Source organism: Catharus ustulatus, chromosome 3 (genome assembly GCF_009819885.2).
Source record: "Catharus ustulatus isolate bCatUst1 chromosome 3, bCatUst1.pri.v2, whole genome shotgun sequence".
Classification (NCBI taxonomy): Eukaryota; Metazoa; Chordata; class Aves; order Passeriformes; family Turdidae; genus Catharus; species Catharus ustulatus.
Genome location: NC_046223.1, coordinates 29,404,315 through 29,419,588, shown reverse-complemented (window position 1 = coordinate 29,419,588; position 15,274 = coordinate 29,404,315). Strand labels below are relative to the sequence as shown.

Below are 15,274 nucleotides of genomic sequence, written 5' to 3'. Positions count from 1 at the left end.
AATGAGGGGCAAAAAGCCTTATTTTCATCCCATTTAAACAGAAAGGGAATATTAAATGTCTGTGTGTTGCAGAGAGGGTACCAGGCAATGTACCAGCATTAGGTACCAGCAAAGGTGAGTGGTGTCCCTCAGAGGGGACTGAACAATGAAATTCTCCAGCTTTTGCTGGGGTTCAGTTGCAGGCCTCCAGTTGGGCTCCTGCTTGGAGGGGACATGGAAGCCTTCTCCCTCCCTCCCTCCCTCCCTCCCTCACACCACTGTTTCACTCCCTCTCTGTATCAAGAGAAAAATGGGGGAAAAGTCAGAGCCGGTATTTTATTCACTTCAATTTTCAATTTTTAAGACCGTACGAGCAGCTGAAGGACTTAAATATGTTATTGTCACAGAGGAACCTTGTTCTGCTTGAGTTATGCTGAGTACACTCATAAACCAAAGCAGCCACAGTTATAAAGAAATGTTCTTCAAAAACCTCATCCTTAATCTCATTTGAGTATGAAACTAAGGGATGGACTTTTTAAGCAGGTCCTCTTGAAACCTGCCCAAAAGATTAATGTGTAAATGCACTAAATGCTTTGCAAGCTCTTGGAGACATTTTATTTCCAAATAACCACAGGAGTAATTGTTTGTAGCAAAAGTATGATTAATGCCATTATGGCCAAAGGAAGGTGAGTCCCTGAACTTGACAGAATAGCATTTGCATATTACCTCGATGTTAGAGTTTCTCACACTACCTTTGTTTATTTTTACTGGATGAAGCACAAGAAAAGCATGATGTTCGCTTAAATCTCCACAAATCCAAACATCTGAAGCTACATTGCTCTACTTTCCTGGCTCTGTTCCCCTCTGAAGGCACACTGCTTGCATGCTCACTCTCGTTTTTCCCATGAACTACAGGGTGTAGGCCAAAATACCCTTTGCAACTGGTAACTCCTAGGCACACTGGGTTCCAGTTAATATAACAACTGGACATTTCATAATGCTTGACGCATCCGTGGCATGAATAGAATTAGCAGGAAATATAAGGAACATTTTTTGTTCTCCACATGGTCAATTTTATTAAATTTGATGGAAGTATCTTACAATGACAAAAAAAGTTAAGTTACATGGAAAACTGATTCTGACACCTGTGACAATAGTATCAGAGTGGCATGTAGGACATGCTTGGATGTGCAGAAGCTGAGCACCTCTCTGTGCAGGGGCTCAGGGGGGTTCTTCACTTCTGTCATTATGGACTGCTATGCAATGGTGCAGAGTTGCATCCCCATCAGTGGGATAATGACACAGCCACTGACTGGCATGTGATTCTGTGGGAAAATTAGCTGGATCTTTCAGTATTTGATTTGCTGGAGCTGCAGGCACAAGCCAGTTCATTAGAAGCAAAGTTGGAGGAACCATCTTGGCAACTGCTGGGTCAGTGGTTACCTCCCTTCCTGCCAACATCACTGACGGATGGACGATTCAGCTTTCCATTTCTGGGAAAACAACCTTCTATCTGATCATGATATCCTGCAGCAATGAACAACAACACAGCAGGAAGGAAACCGTCCCTTGGAGCCAGGCTTACGGAGCAGTCTGAGGTGATTGAACCAGCACAAGTGATGGGGTGTTGGTGACCAAGAGCCACTGGGCTGGTGGCAGCAGCCACCCTGCAGGTGGCAGGCGCCAGGGCAGCGCTGACAGGCACCCAGATGGGTGCCACAGCGGCTCCTCTGGGCACACAGCAGCTCGCCTCAGCCAAATAAGGAGGGAGAGGCGCCTCAGCTCCACATGCCCATTGCATAATTGTCAAATATGCCTGTAATACAATTGAGTCAGAGGGAATTATTGCTGCAGCACAGTTGCTTTGGGAAGCCTTCCTCTTGTAGGCTGAACTGCAACTATCAAATCTCTGTTGGTTTGGCTGAAAAAACATCATGGTGGTGATGTCTTTTCACTAAAAAGGATTGTTTCCCACTCTGCTGTCATTAAAAAGAAATATAAACTAGCCAAACTCATTCTTTACCAAGACTCTCTGAAAACGGAACATTTTTGGACAAAATAACTGTAATTCAAACTGCAGCAGCCAGTGCTGTGCCTGCTTTGGTACCCAGCCAGTGAATTTTAAAGTAAACACCCTCCAGGACTGTTCTCCATTTGGATTTATTAGTCATTACCAAGAAAAGATAATTAGCACTTCTGAAGCACTGTGATAATCAGCAGCACGAAGTGTTACCCATGGAAACGGACGGGGTCCTTGCGAGGCGCAGGAGTCGGCAGCTCTGCTCTGCTCGGTGTGGAGTGAGTACATGGGTGGGCAGACCCTCAGCTAGGGGAATGCTCCTCACCAGGGGCGCTAATGACACTTTACACGGGTTAAGGCAGGGAGGGGAGCTGTTCCCTGGCCTCTTGGGCTTCTCCTTCTGTTATCCTGGAGGCAGAGTCATTTTTGTTACAATATACAATCCTCCCTGTTGGTCAAAGGCAAACGGCACATACTACTCCTTTACTGCACAACAGGAAAATAGAAGGTAATTACTTTTTCTTTTTGCATGCACTCTGCCAGAAAAAAGGAAAAGAACCTTGTGGTGGAACAAGAGGAATGCGATACTTCAGGCAATGATGTGGGCATTTTATCTTCCTCTTTCAAACCTAATGAATGAGAAGACTCTGTTAAGACTCAAGTCGGTGCTAAAACTTGCAGAATTGGTTCCCCGAAGTTTTTGCTTCCCAAACTTCCATTACTTATGATCTGTAATAATAATACAAGAGATGGGACGTAAATCTTGTGTTCTTAAATCTTAAACCCTGAGCATTAAGCATGCCAAACTCCCTGCCACACATATTATTGAGCTCAGGGAAGTAAGTCTATCAGATTCATCAACATTGTCATCTAAATAAATATTACACTACCTAGGCTTGTCTGAAGCAGTCTGTTTATTTTTCTGTATCTGGAAGTGTGAACAAAATCCATGCTGACTGAAAGAGGTAGCATGTAAATTTGGGAAGACCTCTGTTTTGGTGAGCACAATGAAAAGCTATAGCTGGAGAATTTATCCCCAAAGTACTTTTAAGTCTGCAGCAACCACTCTCTTTCCTGCACAGTACAGAGCATATCAAGCCAATACAACACCCTTCCAGCCAAGAGGTACTTTGCATCCTCTGGGAAGCATGCAGGAAATCTTGGGATTGAATCCAATATGCATGCAAAGTACTTTGTCTGCACTTGTTGCAGAGGCTGCGGTGTGATGAGCTGGTAAAGGGTACCATACCCCTCTGATTCCTGTTGATGATGTCCTTTACTCATGTACATCTCCCCTGCCACACATGGAGCAGAGGCTCTTAGGACTGACATTCCAGTCCCAGCAACACTCATTAATGCACACAAGATGGGACCTGGCAACATCCGACTTGTTGATGCACTCAAAGTACTCATGAATGTTTGCCCCTCTTCCAGGGAGATGAGTGCTGTGGCAAGTCCGATTACCATCAGGATGAAGTTTGCCTGATCACAACAAACGTGGTGGGCTGGTGGCTGTTTACAAGCGACGCGTGCAGAAGCAAATGGATCTGTGAGTGTTTGCTTTTCAGCTGCTGCTGGGAAACAGGCACCTCCTGCCAGGTCACAGACCAGCTACGTTACAGGCCTCTCAAAGCAGCTCCGTGGTCGCAGAGATGGATGCACAGCTCACACTGAAATAGCTGCCCAGTACACAGGAGTTGCTATGGCAGTGCTCGGCAAATATACATTGCATAACGGAGCAGCAACGTGCGACCACACCGACTCTTGCTTTGTGTCTTACACACAAGGTTTGCTCCCACCCCGGGAACTGTGGAGCAGAACAAACACCAGAATATAATATCTATCTATATATATCTCTGCTTAAGTCTATTGTCAGATTGCACCTGACTGTGGAACTGGGTTTAAAACACCTGGGTAACAATTTACATATTATGTCAACAACAGCACCTCTCTCCTCCCTTCCCTCTTTCCCCCTGCAGTGCAGAGTGAGCTGACTTCATAGCACCCTTCACAGCAAAACGTGTCTCAGCTGCATCTTTTTGTCTTCATGAAACTCCTTTAATTCTGGTACTTTAACACCTACTCCTTCCTCTGCTGCTGGTCGAGATGCGGCTGGGGAACACAGTCTCCTTGGAAACCTGCCCCTGGCCTAAAAAAAGTCCATTTTGGGTGCCGGTGTGGCACTGGAAAGCCAGAGAACTCATGGGCTGAGCACCTTTATGCTGGGCTGCTTTCACCTGGAGTGAAATCACATCTGGAATCCCTCAGTGAGTAGATAAACAAGCAGGACTATTGCATCTCCATCATTTAGGGGGAAAAAATAAAACTATTGGCCTGGGAGTGCACCAGGCTGCTGTGAGGAACCTGAGAGCAGAGTGCTTCCCTCGGTGCAGGCATCTTGAGGGAAGGCTGGGGGCGGGAGCTCTCCGATGGTGTGGGCTGGGAGCAGCACAAGGGCCCAGCTCTCCATTAGCCTGCAGATTCCCAAATAACTGTAAACAACACTGACTTCAAGTCTGCTGCCAGAGCCTCAGGCTCTGTAAGAAACAACTCAATCTTATTTATTGCCTGAGGATATTATTATTTCCAGAGCGAACTAGTTGTGGATCACAATACTGGGCAGAATTATAGTACAAAGTGTGCTTTAGTGCAAACTTACTTATGAAACAGTCACAAATCTTCTTTGGACAAAAATGGGCACAAAGCCCCAACCTTTATTTTTTTTTTCTTTTTTTTTTTAGAAAAGTGCAGCAAATTTCTGCATCATCTTTACCATGGGACTGGTCTGGACAGGGCTGGCTCTCATGTGACAGCACAGTCCAGCTCCACCTTGCTGCCAAGGCCCCAGGGTCACACAGAGCTGAGGAGCAGCTCAGCAGGAGCTGTGCCAGCTGTGTCCCCTCCCTGGCTGTGCCAGCTGTGTGGATCAGAAGCTCCTCACTATTACATCTGATAGGAGATGCAAAATGATGCCACAGAAGGCTCAACTCCGTACCTCTAATATGAAATTTCTATGGACAATCCAAAGATGTAGTTTTAAGGAAGAGGCAATTCATATATACGCATACTGCCTTCAGCACACTTTCCCTTTAAAGACCGCTGCCTTCTTTTGCATCATCAAAAAAAGGATGTGAAAATGTTTTGTGCCAGGAATGGTAATGCAGTAGAGCACAGAGTTCAATCACTATATACTGGTAAACACTAAATTCCTCACTAAACTGATGCAATATGTGATCAATTAGAATGAAACTCAGAGCTTATAATTAGTTACTTTATGTAAGGCCTTTCAATAAATATGTAAGTGGAGATATTTATGTGTTTTTAATACTAGTTCAAGTGTGAACTGATTTGGTCTTTGGTCTTTTTGCTTTTGTGAATTATACTGCAATAGCAGCTTTATTTTTTAAAAAGTATCTTTAATTTAAATTGGTCTAGACAAGCGCTACACTAAATATAGTGAGCATATACAGTATATAAAAGCAAGGCAGGAGAAAGGATTATCAAAATAGATGAAATAATTTTGTAAACACCATATATTGCATGTCTTTTTGGTGGAATTGTCATTCTTGTCCTGTCAGACCTGTGGGGAGATAGTCACATATTTAAACACAACAAGTTAATTGGTGAATTTACTCCTATTTAGAGCAGGTCTGAGCTTTAATTCAGGGCTTGGGGGTTCTATCTTCAATGAACACTGAAAGGTGCAAGTGCTTTGAACAGCTGTATCCTAGCATGATCTTTTTACAGTCATCTTGAACCATCACTTTGAAATAAGCCTTTGCTAATAACTTGAACAGGAGGTTAGCCAGGCACCTGTGAAGAAAAAGGCATTCTCTGTTTCTGCCTGTTGCAAATTCTTCTACAGTTTGGCTTGTCTAAGCTAAGCCTGTAGACCTGAGCCCCATCCTGGAATTACTTAGCCCAGTTCCAGGTTACAATGGCACTTTTCTGTTGGGCTTTCTCTTGGTTTTGGTGTCTGTCCATGCAATGAAAGTGCTTAGCTGCAGGGAAAAGCTTCAGAGCTCCCTGGGTATGACGGTGAATGGAATGACAGGACTGCTGGATTCAAGGTCCAGTGCAGTAAGGAAACATTCGATGGCTGCTTCGTTTTTCCCCTGAGCTTGCAAGACCTCTCCAAGGCCGTTCCAGGCAATGTGACTGGTGGTCTGGATCTGGATGGCATCTCTGAGGACTTTCTGGGCCAGCTCCCTCCGCCCAAGTCTGCTCAGCACCAGGCCCTGTCAACAAACAAGTGACGAGCAGTTAACAAGAGCACAGAAGAGAGGAAGAAATGGAGCAGCCCAAGCTCCCACCAAGGTGCCCTATGAGTGCAGGCACAGGAGTCCTACAGAGGGGGCATCTCCGCCTGTTTCTGAAGAATAAAAGTGATCGGCTGTTAAGTTCTGTGGTTTTTGATAGTGATGCACACTTTAAAAAGTAATTGTGAAAATATGTTTTTTTTTAAAGCAGGTTTAGATTCAGCTCTGCAAGTGCTCCTGCTGTGTGTTACTGGGAGAGCATTTACTGGAGCTGTACAGAAGAAAGGTTACAGACCGTTTAAGCATCCCTCTCTCCTTGCCCAGAACATATACACAGGTTTGACTACAGCCAGTATCTCAATTCATTCCTGCACATCTGCAACACCAAGCTGAGCTGAGGTAAAGTCTCCTACATCCTGACCACACTGAGATCTTTCTTCTCAACGAACAGGGTGCAGAGTGATGTGGTCTACATCCAGCCTTCTATGGGCAGGCAGTATGTAACAGCATGGGATGAAACAGCTTTGTCCTCCTGCACTTCAGCGTAGATCCTAAAGCAGTGTGGGGGAGGAGAAGGATGGAGGAACCTTGTTTAAAAAGCTGTCCTTAGGGTAAGAAAAGACACAAGTGGGTGTAACCATCTGGAAGGAACGGGAGGGGGAAGATGAAAGAAGTGTTAGGAAGAACATGTTTTCCTATAGGGTTCTCATGGATGTGTCTGAACCCACAAAGCACTTAATGAGCCAGGCTCCCTGTTAATTACACAGCAGCCAACCACACTGAGCCCAGATGGCCAGATGGGCTTTGCAGGCCACAACACATTCATGGCATTCCTCTGCTTCCTCCTGAAGGTGCACACACCCTTCACCTTCCACCAGCTTCATCCAGGTGTGGCCTCTGGAAGAAGCAGCCAGCACTGCCGTGTCACCTGCCAAGCTCAGCACGGCCTCTGCCTGCACTGACCCATGGAAATGCTAGCAAGTGAGTTGACTGCCTGACTTCATGCTTTTCCTGGGACAATGTAGTAGGGGGATGCATGTATATAAAGAAAAGCATTAGCTTAATCTTTAATCTGTCTAATTGCCTTTAGGACACGTGGAAAGCTGTAAGAAACCTGAAATCTCTCATAACTAGAACCCAAGTAAATTTCTGATGAAAGGATGGTGATACTTTTAGAAATAGTGAAGATTTTTCTTGTTTTGTTTTGCCTGCATTTACAAAAGTGCCATTAAACACAGGGTGCATCAGCATCCTTAAGGCCAGTGATAGCACTAAAACCTACAGAAACACATTAATTTGCCTGAGAGAAGAAACACCCATTTAATCAAATATTGGCGGTGCTATGAAAAGCTTCACTGCCTCTTTCCTGCCCATAACCTTGACCTGAATAATCAGCTCAGTATCAAATCTGATAATTTAGATATGCAGTGGGGGATTTTTTTCTTCAGGTTCCTCTCTATGTAAGAAAACGACAAGGCAACAGGGTCTGATGTTACAATCCCCTTGGGAGCAGGCATACGTGGCGCAGAGGTTTCCTGGTGGGAGAGGCTGGTTCCCCTGGAGGTAGCTGCCTGGAGATGACTGCAGGCACGTAATGACAGACTGCAAGGAATTTGTGCAATTATAATTTGAGTCACCCGCTTGACAGGGATAATGAGACATAGAAAGGGCAAGCAGTGTGGCCATAGCAAATCTGCTGCTGAGCCAAGAATAGACAGGAGCTATCTCAGCTCAAGCTTGTACTCGACCACAAACCCACTCTTCCTAAAATCTCTTCCTGTTGTGCTGACCGAGCAGAGCCGATTGTGCTCTCTGGTGGCCGGGGACCCAGCGCTGTCCTCACGCTGACACTGAGCAGCATCGAGTGTTCTCAGAGGGCTGCTGGCCCTGGAGGCACAGGGGCCAGCGAGCCCGTGCAGCTGCTGCCTGTCATCCTTCTCCAACGAGGAGGGGAATTCCCTGCCCGGCTGACATCTCGCGCCTCTCAACAATGCTGCAGTGAAATGCACCTCATCGTAAACTGCTCGTGCAGCACAGCTCCCCTGCGTGCCCCAGCACCCTTGCTGGTCAGGAACCAGAGCCTGCTGTGGCTCCCCGGCGTTTGCTGTGCCTGTGCTGGAGGCCAGCAGGAGCACAGTGTTCTGCACACCCAGCTGCTGTGCCCACCAGGGGCAGATGCCCACCAGGAAGCACAGCTCATGTGAAAATTTCCTCTTTGCTATTCAGTGCTTTCAAGCTTGCCAGTTTAGCTGAGAGAACATCTGTGAACCCTTGGAGAGAGCTATTCCACGCTCCCCAAAGCCAGGGGATGGCCTCCTGTTGATGCTGCAATAGACTGCATGAGTGAAAAACTGCTGTTTTTCGAGGAAACATTTGCTAAAGGTGTTTGAGATTTTCACCTCCTCCTTGCTTACATGCACAGCTGCTGGTGCCAAATGCTGCCCAGGTCCATGGCCCCTCCCAGGCATGCCATCATCCTGCTTTCCCCTTCTGATGTGGAACAGCCCCATGCCCTCTTCCTGCACACGTGCCTTCCATGCAGCACACGTGGGCACACGACACTGGGCTCCAGGCCTCACCCCAAGTGCAGGTTGGGGTTTGGCCAACCCAGGTCTGCCAATGCTCCCCAGCCCCAGCAGAGACTGACTCCTTTGCCCAGAGTGAGCTGTGACAGATGGTGTCAGCCTTTTAGCGAGGCTTAGCTGAAGCGGCACAAATATGCTGCTGATGTTTAAAGGACAGGTTGAACATCATTAATTCTGTGTGCAGGAGAGTTTCTGGCTTCGCATTTCCTCTCCCCCCTCCTCCCCACAGCGCTCCTTGCAAACCACAAGCATTTTGAGAGCTGGAGGCAGCACAAACCTCAAGCCTCAGGAAGACGCAGCACTGAGCACTTGAGTTTTTGTTTCTCTGAGGTATTTGCACTTGAGAGCTTCTCCTTGCTACCAAATTTCTCATTTCCCCATGGAGTCTGGCTTGCTATAAACAATGCCTGCATGTTGTTGCTATGTAGGTCCAGTTGGAATCTGCCTACGGTGCAAAAGAAAAAAATTATACCTAAATTCAGAAAGCCACCCACTGACAGGCAATTTGCATTTTTATCTGGAAGATTTTTTTAAAAAAGATTTTTCTAATGAAAGTTCAGCTCCTGAGTTTCTATGGAAACTCATCTGCTTGGTGTGCATGCATAATTTCATAAAGTCAGATCTCAGGAAGATGAGCAATTAGTATAAATACAAGCAGGAATGTGATTAAGGGTTTCATCCTCTTATTCCTGAAGATGGGGGGTAGGACTGGGTTTTGTTGTCTTTCCTCAGTTTCTATTTGTCTTTTTGCCAAAACAATGAAAAAACTGGTGTACAAGGCAGCCTGACTCCTCTGCCACCTCCTGGCTAGCACTGGCACTTCTGGTTTTGCCCAGTGATTTTCCTCCCAAGGATGACAAGTAACTCTAAGTATGGCCCTCTCTGTCAGTGGTGTTGGTACTGAGTCAGACTCTCAGGAGCAATGAGGACAGGCTTATTTTTAAACTCAAGCACATTATAAATAGTAAAAAAAATCCCAAACCAACTCAAAAGGTGAGTGGGAATAATTTTTCCTTCAAACTCCTGTGGGCAGCCCAGCCCCATGTCAGGCACACACGGGCATTTCATGCCCTGCTTGCACCAACACAGCTGCACAGCGCTGGAATGGGAATTCACTCACTCACTTCAGGTCTGGGGGTAACCTCCGCCAATGAATCTGGTTTCTCCTTGAGCTCTGAAGATGCAGCTCGGGTGCTGTAAGCAGAGGCAGAGAGGCGAGGGCAGAGCACAGGGCTGTACGAGACGGCGCTGGGAGCTCTGGCAGCAGCTCAGCCGAGGTGAAAGGGCTGCGGCACAGCGCGACCGCGACAGTCCGGCAGGGCGCGGAGGGGACGGCGAATCTGCTCTGCTGATTTAGTGTGCCTTTTGCTGACAGCTGGACTCCTGAATTGATGGGGTTTCATTTCAGGGAACAGAGGGTGCCTATGGGAAGCTTTTTCAAAGGTATTTTTGACCTCGTCTGCATGCAAAACAAACAAAACCTAAACCACTTCTATGGTGACACTGGACTGGACTCTCCTGCCATCAGTGATGTGATACTTAGTAACTGATACTCGAGCGAGGCTATTTTTGTTTTAGAATAGGAGAGCAATATTTCAATTTAAGTTAGATGAGAAAAATGTGACTTATTTTCAATTTTCACTAATAAAGAAAGTGAGCATAAGCCGCACTTGAAGTGCCACTTTTACAAGGTTGTGAAATTCCTACCTGTGCCTTTATTTCCTTAGAGTTTGGCAAAACCTCTTCAAATGTTAGCTCATAAAATTCCCAGAAAATAGTGCAGGAAAGACTTTATGGAAGACTACAAAATAAGCCTCACGTACAAGCTGGAGTTTATTTTTAGTAATGAAAATCAAAACTTCCTTTGCAAATGTTTAGTTCAAACACCTGATGAGCTGCAGGGAGTTGTCTCCTTCCAAATAGGTGGCACAGATTAGCTTGTTCTTTCCTTTAGGGCTTATATTGGAAAGAGATGTCCAGAAAAACATTTCATTTCATTCCTGGAAGGTTGCTTTTTGTTGTATTTGCAAGGTCATCTCATTTTTGGAGAATCTGTGGACTAGACTCTATCCTTTACAAAAGGATTTTAATAATCACATTAAATGCAAATTCTTACTGTCTTTGCGTGAGACTCTAATTCCAAAGTGAGGTTGTCTCTGATGCTTGTTTCTATTTTGCAGACCATTTCTGCTATTATTGTCTGAATACCCCAAGAAGTTTCCAGAATGAATCAGACTTTGCTGCTGTGCTTCCTTAAGTGCATTATTTAATTAATTTCAAGGTAAATGCAGTATCCTTACTGTCTAGTCCAATCTGTAACGCGGACATGTCACTTGTGGTGAGTAGGAGGGTAATCAGCAGCTGGCAAAAGCAGGGCATGCTGCAGAAAAGTGATCGTTCCAAAGGGTGCTTATTCAGCAGAACCCTACAAAAAGCCTTTCAAGATGCATTTGGCATTTGGTGATAACAGTCTCATGTAACAGAAAAATCCGCACTGCTACAGGGCAACACACACTTCCGTAATTATTTAGCAATCAGAATAAGTTGTAAGCAAAATCTGTTGCATAAACCATGAAATATCAGCGTCCTTTTGGAAAATGGCAAAGATTAACTCTGGAAATCCCAGGTCTCCCAGATAAAGAAAGACACATAAGTAGCCAATTGCTCTGTGATTCTTTCCCCCTACATCCACGACCTTCCCATCTCTGAAGAAGCAGGATTTTTTTTAGCTGTGAGCAGTGAAGTGAGTTTTTGTAGCGCTGTCACTCAGCCACGCAGTGCCTGGCAGTGTGGGGGTAGCTAATCACCCATTTTGCTGATTCAGTCCAGGTTGTGGTGAACCTGAGCTATACATTTGTGCTCTGTTTTCTGAGAAGGCACTGTAGGAGTACAGGGAGCAATCAGAGTCCTCTCACTGAACTGAGTTAGAGACCATATCTTAATTTGTTGCCCTAACAAAGGATGACTGGGGTTCAATTCTGGGAGAAAGCTTGTCTTTGAGTGTTTCTGCTCTCTCCTTTGTTGAGAGCAGCTTTTCCTCCTCTTCCTTCCCCCCCTCCATCACCTCTGCCAAAGCTGCTGCATCCCCTGGCAGTCAGTGATGCTGAAGTGCTGCATTTGACAAAGCAAAGGAGGGGAAGGAGAAAGGAGGAGAGGGAAGGCAGGCAGGGCCACTGCAAAACACAGAATGTGGAAAGGAGAAACGAAGGAACAGCATTGGTGGGGGGAACTGGCAAGTGCTGGGAAAAGCAAAAAACCTGAGATTGCATCACGATTTGTAGCACTTGTGCACTGCCTGTGGATTTTAGCTCAGTAGGCTCAGCCTGGAGACTTCAGCTCCAGTACTGCAGGCACCAAAAGGCAGCCTTGCCTTTGTTTTTCAAACTTCACTGTGGCCTCTTTGTGTGCTACAGAGAGTGTGAGGGAAGAGAAGAAATGAGACAGCAAGGAGGTGAGAGACAGACCACCTGAGTGTGGAAACAGTGATGACTTAAGCCTGCCAGAGACCCGGGCACATGGATACGCTTTATCAATCACAGTGAGGTAGTGCTTGCAGGGAGAGAAGAAAAAGCAGAAGAAAGACAAGACCAAAAGTGGTGAAGTCCTGAAGAGAGGGACATCGCTCCCTTAGCTTGCCAATGTGTTTTCCAAGGCAGTGAGTAATTGCAAAGGCAGCATCTCGCCCAGGCCCCCTGTGAGGCCACAGCCCCCCCGCCCTGCAGAAGGGAAGCGCTGTGCCCTGCTGCACACTGCCCTCTCCCAGGCTTGCTGTCTCCATTTGAGTTCATCAAATGTTAGCAGGGATGTTTCTACCGTGTTTGAAGCTTAAACATGATAAAACATTTATTGACATAAAAAGCAAACCCTAAGGCAGCATTTCAAACCAGGAGGCTCTGATCTCTTCACAGGGAGGCTCATACAAGCCTAGGGAGAATGAAGAGTTTTTCTGCCTTGTTGGATTGTCGTCACTTAAGCTTCATGCAAAGCAGAATCGTTTGCTGCATGCTGAATATTCTCTAGACAGTTCTTCCTTTGCTGAGACTTACATGGAGATGAAGCAGGAAGCAAGGAAACCTAACAGGATGCCTCAACCACATATCTGAGAGTAACTAAATCCAGTATTTGTTTCACAGTCTCCTTTCCTAGGGAAGAAAAGATTTCTCCCAGCTCTGATCTTAGCAGTTGTCACAGTAATGCTGCAATAGAGAACACAGGAGATTCAACTATGACTCAGGCTTATGGTGTTGTCTGCGAAAATATAAACCAAAAGAAGGTTGCAAACTAATCATAAATAACAATTTAGAACACATAATTTATAACACAAGGTCCCGATTCTGCTATGCACTGTACCGGCTTCCCTGGCAGAAAGCCTTGTTGAAATTGGTGACATTCAGCCTAAATATATCCAAGTATTTCAAAATCTGTGCAGAACTGAAACTGATAACCATCAGCAAAGAGAGAAAAGGCATGTAACACACATGCAGGATGTTGAAGAGCAGCAGGTAACCTGCTGGCTAAAGCACTCGACTAGAAAGAAGTAGCTGTGCTCCATTGGCAGCTAATACATTTCACACTGAATAATTTGTCATTACTCGGGAACAATTCTGACAGCAGGGACAGAGCCAAGGGACAAACTTTGGGAAGTAAAGTCCTGGGTTTAAGTGTTCTCAGGCTAAAGAGGCTTGAGAACTTGCCTCTCTTGTGCCCAAGGAGTACATGCTATCTTCTAGCAAATGTTTTTAAGAGGGTAGGGAAGCTGTTAAGCACCCCCATCGCCCCAAAGGGGTAAAAACTCTGCCTTTATTTTGATACTAAGCAGGTGCCTATGCTTTGTTGCACGTAACAAGATGTTGCTACAGATAGCTGGGGAATGTCTAGGCTTAAGAATTGGACACACAATTAATCTGAGTGTCCACAGTGTGCTGTGGCTGCGGAATAGGGAATTTCTGTTTTCTTAGGGATCCCTCCAGTGCCAATGCTGCAACCTTCCCCAGTTTTTAATGCATTGCTTTGCAACCAAGGAGGGGCTGATGCACATATTTCCCATGCATGTTATCTTCCTCTCTGCATACAGGGCACTGAGGAGGGGCACAGTGCAGCAAAGACACGCTGACAGAAGCACACAGCATGCCAATGTAGATTACAGCAGATGTCTTCTGAAAGGAGAGTCGAGGTATTTAAAATATCTTAATTTGCTTCGTTTTCCACTACTGGCAGTCTCTGGGATAGCATGTGATTAATGATATCCTCCACACAACTACAGCTGGAGCTGCGCAGTATCACAGCTGAGCGCTAAGCTGTTGGGAAACACAGCAAGCTGGGCAAGAACTGCTGAGGTCCAGCCAGTGCCTCCAGATTCTGCTCCAGTGCTTCTGATGCCATCAGGAGTATGCTTCCTTATTGTCTCTTAACACAGAACTTCTCCATGTACAAAGAGATTTTGCTGAATTACAGTTTGCATTTTCTGTTACATGCTCAAAAGAGAACGAATGAAGAAACTCCTTGAGAAGGTAAAGACTTGATAAATACTGCACATAATATTAGTGTAAACGGAAGCTCCAGCAACATCGGGGAGCTGTGATGTTTTCATGCTTCCCATTTGTTTGGCAAGAAGGGAATTCTGCTTCCTTCTCTTGACTGTGGCCAGCTTGGTGTGTATCAGGACAGCTTACTGAAAACCTGGAAGTCTTGCTAGTTCCCACGCCCCTGTTTGTGCAGCTGTGTCTTATGTACCAGGAGGCAGCACACTGCTATTGTGCTGCACACTGTTATATTTACTGTATTACTACAGTCTATGACTCTGTCCTGTCCTGCGATAAAAAGCAGCCTAAATAGCACAGAATTTAAACTAATTATAACCGGTTTCCTTGTTTATGAAAAATAGGTTTTGAAGGTTGAAGTATAAAGGGGGTAGTCATTCTACCCCTCCTCCCTTCTGACAGTTCCCTGAAATATATCATTTATGAGTTCAGCTGCAGACCAACCTGAATGCTACAATTTCTAGGCTTTCATTTGATCTTGGAGCAAAGCACAATAGGAGGACAATACTGCTTAGTAAAACTGCAGTGGTTTCTCAAGGCCTGTGTATAACTAAAGCTAGTAATCACCTGAAATATTAGGTGAAGCTCCGTTGAAGAATATCAGGTTGGAGCTCAGTTGAGAAGCATCTGCTGCAGGTTAAGATCAGGATAATGTCTTTAGATTAGGATACAAGTTTTATTCTCCAGAGATGACTGAACCACCCCAGAATCTCAATGGGTTTAAGAAATTTGTTGAGAACTTCTCTTGCAAGGTGTAGCACATACTTTGGAGAAGAGATCAGAGAAGAGCTGGGGAGTTCTGTCTTGCAGGATTTTACTGTGGTTTCTAAAGTTATATAAACAGAGTCTGAATAATGTGATAATGAGCACCTCAGGGACATGGAGAATAAC

General features: G+C 45.5%; 1 protein-coding gene across 13 annotated transcripts in view; it reads right to left on the bottom strand.

Annotated features, from left to right (window-relative positions):
* Positions 1-15,274, bottom strand: part of TTC7A (tetratricopeptide repeat domain 7A) — a 210,675-nt gene that overhangs the window by 38,195 nt on the left and 157,206 nt on the right. For 6 of the 13 annotated variants that reach the window (XM_033053680.2, XM_033053679.2, XM_033053681.2 and 3 more), the window contains one exon: positions 4,255-6,237. The exons of the other annotated variants lie outside the window; for them this stretch is intronic. In XM_033053680.2, the coding sequence (XP_032909571.1) occupies positions 6,016-6,237 (222 nt within the window). In that variant the 3' untranslated portion in view covers positions 4,255-6,015. Of the gene's footprint in view, positions 1-4,254; positions 6,238-15,274 lie in introns of those variants that run through there. 13 annotated transcript variants of the gene reach the window in all.